This window comes from Pseudorca crassidens, chromosome 16 (assembly GCF_039906515.1).
Source record: "Pseudorca crassidens isolate mPseCra1 chromosome 16, mPseCra1.hap1, whole genome shotgun sequence".
Classification (NCBI taxonomy): domain Eukaryota; kingdom Metazoa; phylum Chordata; class Mammalia; order Artiodactyla; family Delphinidae; genus Pseudorca; species Pseudorca crassidens.
In genome coordinates, this window is record NC_090311.1 from 24633409 (window position 1) to 24643734 (window position 10326).

Sequence of the window (10326 nt, forward strand, 5' to 3'; positions counted from 1 at the left end):
CTTAACTTAGAACCCAGAAGACAAACTTGAAAGGGCATCTCTTGAAATGACAACACGGTATCCAAGTGGAAATGTCCTATGGGCAGTTAGAAATCCAGATTGAAGTTCAGCTCTCACTAGAGGTGATTTAGAGGTTTTCAGCATGGACTGTGATAGAACCCTTAGCATCCTTTGAGCATCCTGAGACAGGAAATGTGTTTACATTTCTGCAGGAGGGACTTGAGGAAAGCCCACAGTAAGGCCATAGTGTCAAATCAGAGAAGGTGATCCAGTGAGACGTGAGAGCACTTGGTAAAATAAAAGCATGTTATTATTCATATTAGCGAACCGATATATTATCCGATACATCCTGTCCCCTTCAGAGCCCATAGTCACAGGCCTCGAGGTTGTTCTGCAAGTAGAGATCTAAGAAACCTCGAAAGGCTTTTGGATCAATGAAGAGGGATGATACTGCAGGATCTTTCATCATGGCTTCCATCCAGAGCTTAAGATTTGGAGTGTGGTTTACATACCTGTGGGAGATGGAAAGAATGAAGGTGTGAGCAAGGCTAAGTAGGAAGGCATTGCAAATTCTCCTATATATCATTATTACCACTCTGCAGTTTCATATTGTTTTCCTCTAACTTTTAAAAATAGTTCTTTAAAAATACTTATTTAAGATGCATGTAATCATTGAATATGAGATTTGGAAGATATTGTAGAGGTCCTTGTTTTGTGAAGAGGAATCTAAGACTAGAGTGAAGTGACTTGCTCAGTTAGCATGAGAACTTGTCCAAACGGAGGCTGATAGTTTTTTAAAATGAGAACATGAAAGACAACCAAGAATGTTATATATTTGTTATTCTATGGTCAGATTGTGACTAAAAGTAACCCTGAATAGCTCTAAGCTCGAAGAATTGGCAGTAAGCCAAGGTCGCTGCCAAACTTTGAAACACTGAGTTTGGAAAATAGTGTGGGACTCTTGATGGTAAATGGGAGGTAGAATTGGTCATACAATCCTTCCTGAAATCCTTATGAAAATGCACATCCTTATGGATTTTTAACCAGGAGGGAAGGAGTAATTACTTTTAAAACATTTTACTACATGTCACAGAACTCCCCCCACTACCGGCCCCAAGGATGAAAAATGGTGAGTGTAGGTATAGGACATGCCCTGGCACGTCCAAGTCTCCTTCTGTGTGCTTGCTCCCATTCATGCCAGTTGAGTGAGATATGTTAATTTTTGTTCATAAAAAAAGGTTAGTATATACTATTTCAGTTATCATTATCCTAAATTAAGCACAAAATATTCAAATATCTTACTCATTTAACTCCAGGGCTACCAGCCATTCAAACCAGGGCCAGATGAGGTAATCAATCATAGAAAGAGAACTGCCACCAAAGAAGGTTGTCTTCTTATTAGTCAGAACCTGAACATTAAACAGCATAAGAGTACTTGTTATTTGTGCATCTGGTAAGATTCATCAAAAGAAATGATGAAGGCAAGAGTTAAGGAAGTGAGAGCAGCAGGTTTAACCCTGACATATTCAAGTTGGCTTTTTGTCTGATTAGTTTAAGCTTTAGAATCTCTTGGTTTGGGATGAAGCAAAACGGTCAATAAAATAAACTGGAAAATGGAGAAAAATAAAACAAGCTACAGAGTGCATGATCTTTGTAATAGATATATCCAACAAAGGACTGGTATTCAGAATATAGAAAGAACTCCTGGGAATCAAAAAGAAAAAAGGCAGAAAACCCATCAGAAAACTGGGCAAGACTTGGACTTCACAAAAGAGGTCAAAATGGCCAATAACCATTTGAAAAGGTGCTCAACTACATTAGTCATCAGGGAAATGCAAATTAAAACCAAAATGTCATACCACTTCACATCCATCAGAATGGCTAAAATGAACAAGACAAACTTAGTAAGGGTGTGGATCTACTGCTGATAGGAATGTATCAATAATTTGGTACAACCATGTTTTAACAGTATCTACTAAAGCTGAGTTCATGCATACTGTATAACCCAGTAATTATATTCCTTGGAAATGTGAACATATGTTCACCAAAAGATAGGTATAAGAATGTTCACTGAAGCACTATTTGTTACATCCCCAAAGTGGAAATGTTTACTGTCTATCAGGACTAAAATGGATAAATTGTACAGGAGTCATACACAGGGTGAAGGGTGGTGGTGAAGTGGTTTAAGAATCCACCTGCCAATGCAGGGGACACGGGTTCAAGCCCTGGTCCGGGAAGGGAAGATCCCACATGTCATGGAGCAACTAAGTCCGTGTGCCACAACTACTGAGCCTGTGCTCTAGAGCCCACGAGCCACAACTACTGAGCCCGCGTGCCTAGAGCCCGTGCTCCGCAACAAGAGAAACCACTGCAATGAGAAGCCCGCACACCGCAATGAAGAGTAGCCCCTGCTCGCTGCAACTAGAGAAAGCCCGTGCACAGCAGCAGAGACCTGACTCAGCCAAAAACAAATAAATTTATATATATAAAAAATATATATGTTCAAGGACTGAAAACAAGCATGGAAAAATAACAGGTGAAAAACTGGAAATGTGGGTGAAATTTTTCCGTGATATTTTCATGTCAGTGTGATAAAATGTTTTAAAAGCAAGCCCATGACAAACCATTTTTAGGTGTTTTGGTTTGTATCTTAAACACAACAGCTTACAGCTGCTATCTGTTGTAAACTAAAATTTCCTATTTGGTATTATTGCTAATTAAAGTGATTTTGGAAATGGGAGTATGAAGAAAAGAGTAGAAGGTGACAGCAGATACAATGTATCACTTCAATAAAAATCAAGGAGAAGGGATTAATTACCTCCTCTAGCTTGCTGAATTCTTTATGCAATTCTTCTTTCAGGCCAGAGCAGTCTTCCTTATTTTGCCTTCTAAGAAAGCTTAATAACAAAGGTGGTACCTAGACAGAGAGTAATTTCTTAGTTTATCAGTGTGATGCTAACTATACCAGCCCCCTCATATGAAAGCGCCATAGAACCCTCATAGACCCAGTGTCAGGATGTTCTAGAAACTTCAAAAGTACACCAATTCCTTTGCTCACAGAGGTCGGGTACTGATCTTAAAAACAGTTTTGTGGCCTTAGATGCTGTACTGGTCAGGATTTTATAAGCTGCAAATAAGAGAAGCCGATTGGTGAGCTTGGGTCAAAAATGTCCTAAAAGGACACTGAGTGGCTCACAGAATTGTTGAGAGGCTGAACAAACAGGTCTGGAACATTTCAGAATCATGCTGGGAACTGACCTGATGGGAGGCACCCACTGCCACCAGTGAACCGAGCACTAGATGCTACAGTCTGTGCCGCTGCCAGAAGTTGGACTCTGAGGTAACCAATGCCACTCTGGAATTCAACCTGGCAACCACCGCAGCTCCTGAAAGCCAGGAGCTCTGCCACCAGCCACCCTCATCAGTAGAACCAGTGCCCCACACCAAGCCTGTTTCCCCACATGGCTCATTTCTGAATTGAACCCTAACATGTGTGTGTCTAAGAGGAAGAGTCTAGGTCCAGACCTTGGCCCCAGCTGCAAAGGGAGCTGGGAAGGGGATTTTCCTGATTTCTATCTTGGGGAGGGCATGAGAAGACAGTTCAAAGTGGTTGATGACCTGAAGACTTGACAGGTGTCCTGTCAGATGCTTTGATGCTTGTGGTGGAAGTGTTTGTGTTTTAATGCTCAGTCTTTGGTATTGTCTCACTGCAAGAGACAAAAGTCCACTCGTCCAGTGGAAGTAAAAAGGCACTTTTAAAAATACAGGAGAATGTCCTGGAAGCCCATCCATCCCAGGGTACAGCTTGCCATCACTGGAACTGAAGGTGTGCAGGCAGCCCTTCCTTCCACGTTTCTATCTGGGCCTGCCTGGTCTTTCATCTCTGCTTCTCCTTAAATGTCTGCTCCTTGTTATTTTCCAAATGTCAAATCCCTTTGCAATGCTCTTAATTTCTGATTCTTTAAAAATTCTTTTTTTGTGTGACTTTGATTTGCCGTCTCCAATGATATATACATACACCTCTAAAACCTCAACATTTATTGTCTTAGTCTCTGTGTCTCATTTCCAAGTTCCCAGGAGAGAAGATGATTTGGCTGTGGATGCAGGTGGGGGCATTTTTGGTTTGCTGAACTGGGGCCAGGAGGGTGGTGTCATAATAGTGCTTAAGGCCACCTCTTCCCTGAGTGTGAGGGAAGTAATGGTGGGCATCTCCAGCTGTTAGCTCATTTTCTTTCTGGACAGTACAATGAATCTCATTACTATTTTTAAAAATTCTCCAGCATCTTTCTTGTAAATGCCATATTCCCTGTCCATCATCTTTGATGGCAACCATCTCTAGTAGTCTTTCACTCTCGTTCTGCTAAGCCAGACAACTCCCTCTTCCTTCCCCATTGACTTCCCTTTGCAATGTCTCCTTTAAGAAAATATTCTCCCTACAAGTCTCACCTTCTGGATATTTCTCTAACCATTTCTTTCCCTAGAGATACGATGTTTCTTACTGTGCTGAGATATATCCTGACAAAAGTAACAGAATTATAGAGATATAACCTGACCATGCTATTCACATTGTCTACTGTTGGTCATTTCTGTGTTAATACTAATTGTTTGAACTCACGCAAATGTTTAACTTTGATGCTAATTAAGACACAGACAGTTCTCCTATAGGAATGCCATTTACTTAGTCCACAAGGAGCTATTGCCAACACACAGAAGATGCTCACAACTAGACAATGTGGCTAGAACAACAAGAGCTAACATTGAGTATCTGCCATCTGTTGGACTCTAGGTGTTTTATATTAACTGATTTTTATCAATGGGATGGGATCAATTACTATACTCATTTTACACATGAGCTGAGGCACAGAGGTAAACTAATAAGCAACTAGCTCACCGTCACATAACTAGGAAGGGCTGGTCGCAAGCCTAGGCAGTGGGCCAACAGTGATGGAGACACGGCCCTCACCCTCAAGGAGCTCACAGCCCTGGTACAACACACAGGCAAGAAGGTGGCAGTCCCCACAGGGGAAAGTTAGCACACGTGGGCACACAGAGCTGGGCACTAACCCAGCCCGGACAAGCTTCTAGAAGACAAAGGTATCTGAGCAAAGGCTGTTGTCCCTTGGTTCCTTGAAGGATTGGTTCCAGGGCCCCCAGCAGATACCAAAATCCACTGATACACAAGTCCTTTATAAAACGGCATAGTATAGTGGGCCCTCAGCATCCTCACGTTCTGCACATACAGGAGCGCAGACTGTACAGGAAAGAGGACTTGGAGACAACCAGGCAAAGTGAGAAGGGGGAAGAGTCTTCCAGCAAGAGTTGAGAAGAAGGTGGCAAGTTTGGGAAAAATAAAAACATTCAGCATGACAGGAATATAAAGTGTTAGGAGAAGAGTGGAGAGGTGTAACTTTGGGAAGTAAAAAGGATCTGGACCATGAAAGGGCTCGTAGGACATGTCCAAGCGGACAAGAGCATAATCCTGTTTGTCTTCCCCACCCAAATCACTGAACCATCAGTGACAGCAGTGATTTAGCTTAAAAAACAAAGGTGTTATATAGGAGCTGAAATTTCTTGAACACACACCTTAGAAAACAACTCAAAGACCATCTTTTGGCAAGCTTTCTCATAGGGGTCATCTGGCAACAGCTTCTTTCCTGGATATGCTTCATCCAGGTACTCACAAGTGATGGCAGATTCGTAGATCACTTGACCCTGACTGTTTTCCAGAACTGGCACCAGGCCGAAGGGATTCTTCTTGAAGAACCACTCAGGCTTATTTTTTAGGTTGATGTTAATGACTTCATGCCTGAAAAACACATAGAAGACAATGAAGAGAGTAACATTTTTCTTGTACTCCTGAATAAAGCCTCATTGGTCTTATCATCCACTTAGCTGGTCAGACCCGAAATTTCGGAGTCAGCTTGGCCTTGATTCCTTCCCCCTGCCACCTCTTCCTCAAATCAAATGGATCAGCAAGACCTGTCAGCTAGACCTTCAAATCACGTTCTGGATTCATCCACTTCTCAGCTTTAACACTGCCACCTCATCTAAGAGGTCATCTGCCACCTGGACCTCTACAATAGTCCCACCAGCCCCTCTGCCTCCACTGTAACCTCCCTACGGTCCATTCTCCACACACAAAAGTAAATTGGATGAGGCCACCCTCCTGCTTACTTACAACCCCTCGCTTGCTCCTCATTGCAATGAGGATAAACTCTATACCCCTTGATGTGGCCCCTGCTTACTTGTCACATCTGCTTCCTATGACTTTTCCTTTGGTCATTATGATCTGGCCACACTGGCCTTTTTTTTTTTTTTTTTTGCAGTACGCGGGCCTCTCACTGCTGTGGCCTCTCCCGTTGCGGAGCACAGGTTCCGGATGCTCAGGCTCAGCGGCCATGGCTCACGGGCCTAGCCACTCCGCGGCACGCGGGATCTTCCCAGACCGGGGCACGAAGCCGTGTCCCCTGCATCGGCAGGCGGACTCTCAACCACTGCGCCACCAGGGAAACCCCACACCGGCCTTTTTTATATTTCTTGAATTACTTTCTTCATTGTACTGATAATATGTAACTGAAATTACCTTGCTTACTTAATTACGTTTGTTATGTCACCTCCCTAGAATGTAAGCTCCATGAAAGCAGGGATCTTGGGTGTCTTGGTCATATTCATAAACCAACATGTAAATCAGCAAAGTTGTAAGTAGATTTAAATGCTATGAAGAAATATAAACATTTTCAGATAGGTATTCAGTACACATTTGTTGAATAAATAAGTGGAAATGCTTCAAGATTGTCAATTAGATACTCCATTTGGGACTAAGAAGTATCTTAATTGTAAAAATATATGAGCCAACTAATTGAGTTTCGCCACACCCCACCACTCCATTGTATGAGAATCAACATGATAAAATTCAATTCCTTTTGCTAATTTTAATAGAAAGTTCCTCACTTTTTTCAAGAATATTAGGGAACCCAAAAAATCCATCCACGAAATAAACTTTCCGATTAAATCTCCATGCCTTGATACTTTTTTAAAATGTTACATGGGTAAATCACACTAAGTGTGAAAAACAGGTGAAGTCCAGGCTATACTAAGATTGTTTTTAGAACTAACTTGTATCTTGCCTAAGAGATTTTAGGGGAAATAAGAGAAAAGAAAGTTTCATATAATTGTTAAAGCCAGGTCCATATCATTGTCAAAACTGGATGAGTGTTCAATAGAACAGATTAGCTACTCAAAAATAATATACCCAGCACCTTTTGTTTCCTATTTCCTCATCCACCTCAGCAGCTAGCTACAACAGCATTATCTTGAGGATTTAAATATGCAATCCCTCCCCCCATGGAAACAAAGGAACAGCCAGATTGAACACTGGCATCTGTGTGTATGTACGAAAAGGTTCGTGTCCTGTCAGATTACCGGACACTTCAGATACAAGCCACTGCAAGAAAAATGACGTTCCCTGCTAAGGAATTATCAACATTTCTGAAATTTTATAGTATGAAAAGAAAAGGTAAATCCTGGGCTTTTGTCATAAAGAAAGTTCTCAGAACACACATGCATTTTGCTAACCTGGCATGGTGAGCCAACAAGGCAACATATCTGCTGCAACAAGTTGGAAGATGCACCTTTTAGAGAAAACCATGCTTTAGTAAATTCTGTCATGTGGTAAAATCTAGTACCTCTCTAATCAAAGCCTTCTGGGACTCAAAACTGATCCATAAACACAGCAGACCTCTGTTGTTCGCACTGCCTGGCAGCTGTTACACCCTTCACCCTCCATACACACACTTTTATGTAAAATCACTGCAATTTTCCTTTGGGAAACTGTCCCAATAAGATATGGTTGTTTTCAACCCAGAGTTCCAGAAGGGCACTAACCCAGGACTTTGTGGCCCCAGATCCAGCTGTCTCTTGCTCCTGGACTTTTCAATTGTATGAGCACAAGATATGTCTTTTTTCAATCCAACTGAAATGGGTATCTCTTAAATGCAATAAAAGAATCCTGACTAATACAGTAAACATTACAAGAGTTGGATAAAATAATGTTTTGATAAATGTTACTGTTGAATATTTTGCTATGTGTTCACAATCTGTTTCATCCAAAATAAGATGCAAATCCTACTGAAGTGATGACTAATTCAAAGATAATTTGTTTTTTTTCTTTAGAATATATCTTACTTATTTTTTTAGAGAAAAGAATTGCCTGCTTAATTCTCCCCCAAGAAGACTAAAATTAGTTTACAAATTCTAAGCACATACATGGAAAATTTCTTTGTCATGGGCTTTGTTTTAAACTTCCACACTACAGGTATCTAATGTCTGTTCAACAGATTCCAAAGGTCATTGGAAGGGAGGCGGTTCAATGGCTATCCAGCTCAGGGAAAAGCCAATGACTTGCATATTTCCTGTGGATAACCCATATGTCAATCACATTAATACTTTCAGTGAGGCTTCCCAAAAGTCTGAATTTTTAGACATAAACACTTTATTTCACTCAACCAACAACCCAATCTATAGGAATATTCACAGTACAGTTAACTCAGCACTCTGTCCAGCGGAGGGTCAACGTCTGGACTCTTCAAGGGGGCAAATTACCGACTATTCAGGAAGGGACTATAGTCTCAGAATAACAGCAAACAATATAAACAGCACATGAAAGAAGCGGGGTGATAGAGAAGGAAGTACCGCAGAAATCAGGGGTCTGCCAGAGCTAAAAGAGCTGCCTGTGATTACCATTCGAGGGATCTCTGCATGCCACTAACTTTACTGGAGCCTCAGCTTTTCTGATCCATAAAATGGTTAATCTAAACGGGGTGTCCTAGACTGGTGGTGTCTGTGGCATTCCTCCCGCCCCCCGAGGATAGGGTTCATAACTTTCTCTGTCCCCCCCCTCCCCCCCAAAAAAAGGCTGATGTATTTTGTAGTAAAGGAAGCTGCGGAGACACTATCGAAGATTTCCGCCCGCTCTTCCCGCAGCTGTTGGTTCCTGGCTGGCTCCGGGAGCGGCCCGCGCCTTGATCCTCACCCAATTCCCTTGGCCTTCAGGACCAGGCGCGTCCTCTTGGCGAACGGGCAGAACCTCATGCTGTAGACACGAATCAGGCCCTCGGGGACCTGCCCCGGGGGCGCGCTTCCTGCGGGGAGAAGCGGAGACGGTTACAGCCCCAACAGCAGCGGGAACTCTCAGCCTCCCGCCGCCCCCCCGGGCCTGGTCAGTTTCCCGCGGGTGGAAGACCTCCTGCGTGGCTCCGCTCCGGAGCAGCCCAGCCCCCAGGCCCTGGCTCCGACACGCGTCTGAGGGTCGCCGCGAATCGCGGCAGGCAGGCCTCACCCTTCCCCAGGCTCCTGGCTGACCCTCCGGACATCTCAGCGCAGCACAGGCCCGGCTCGCGCCCGCTCTTGCAGGCGATTCCGAAGGTCGGTCGCCCCGCCCTTCCTCCCTCCCTCCCTCCCCGTCTCTCCCAGAAGTGCCAGCAACCCGCGCGCAGAAGGCTTCCTGGGCGATCCGACCCCGCGCCCAGGCTGGCTTCCCCACTCTCCGCGAGAAGGAACGCGCCGCCGCAGCCTCCCGCGCGCCTTGTGGGAGATCGTAGCTAGACGCCCACCCCGTAAGCCCCGACCCAGGGCCGGCCTTCCCGGTTTGCTGGGGCAAAGCTTCAAACACCGCAGATGGCGGTCGCACCAAAGTTCAGCCTGCCGGCCAAGAGGTGCTCCCATGACGAGCCAGCCCAGCCGTACAGCGTTGGGGCATTGGGAGCAGGCTTGGTGGCCCTAAGTCACCCAGAGATAATGAGGGCGTGGAGGGCTCCCCGCGGTGCCAGAGGGGGACCCTGGCCCGGCTCAGCATCTCGAGCGAGTGCGGAAGTGCGGCGGCCCTCAGATCCTCACCGCCCCCCAGTGGCCCGGGCGTAGAAGAGGGGGGGGCACCACTCGCCTTCCCCCACCCCGTCCCTGTGTGTGGCTTTGTTCGTTTTGTTTTTGTTTTTTCTTTTACGTGTGGGTTTTTTCTTGGAGCTGTTTCATAGGAATTCGTGTAGTAAAGACTTGGTGTTCTCTTGGTGCAATGGAAAAAAAAATGCACAAATGAAGCTCAAAATCCTCAGAGCCTTTCCCTGACCCCGACGGATGGTGGTCTCCAGCTTGCCGGCACGTGGGCCCACACCGGATCCAGACCCTGACCTCCCACACCCCGTGCCCTGGCAGCAGGGACCCATGCCCAGGCCCAAGTCACGTGGCTCCGACTTGGTTGCAGCTCTCCCTCTACCCAAAGGCTGCCCTTACCTCAGAGCCTGTGGCCCCCGGGGCCAGTGCTTGCTCAAG

At 44.8% G+C, this 10326-nt stretch overlaps 1 protein-coding gene across 2 annotated transcripts; it reads right to left on the minus strand.

Moving 5' to 3' along the window:
• Positions 1-292: 292 nt before the first annotated feature.
• GSTO1 (glutathione S-transferase omega 1) lies at positions 293-9842 on the minus strand. 2 transcript variants are annotated; one of them, XM_067709476.1, is made up of 6 exons: positions 9612-9842; positions 9032-9140; positions 5584-5806; positions 2819-2917; positions 1303-1409; positions 293-512 (listed from the first exon to the last, which is right to left on the minus strand). In XM_067709476.1, exons 1-6 carry the CDS (start codon positions 9721-9723, stop codon positions 359-361), a joined length of 804 nt encoding a protein of 267 aa, XP_067565577.1. In that variant the 5' UTR covers positions 9724-9842; the 3' UTR covers positions 293-358. The 2 variants fall into 2 exon arrangements, with proteins under 2 accessions (XP_067565577.1, XP_067565578.1); XM_067709477.1 differs by lacking the exon at positions 9612-9842 and adding an exon at positions 9338-9455.
• Between the last annotated feature and the right edge of the window lie 484 nt (positions 9843-10326).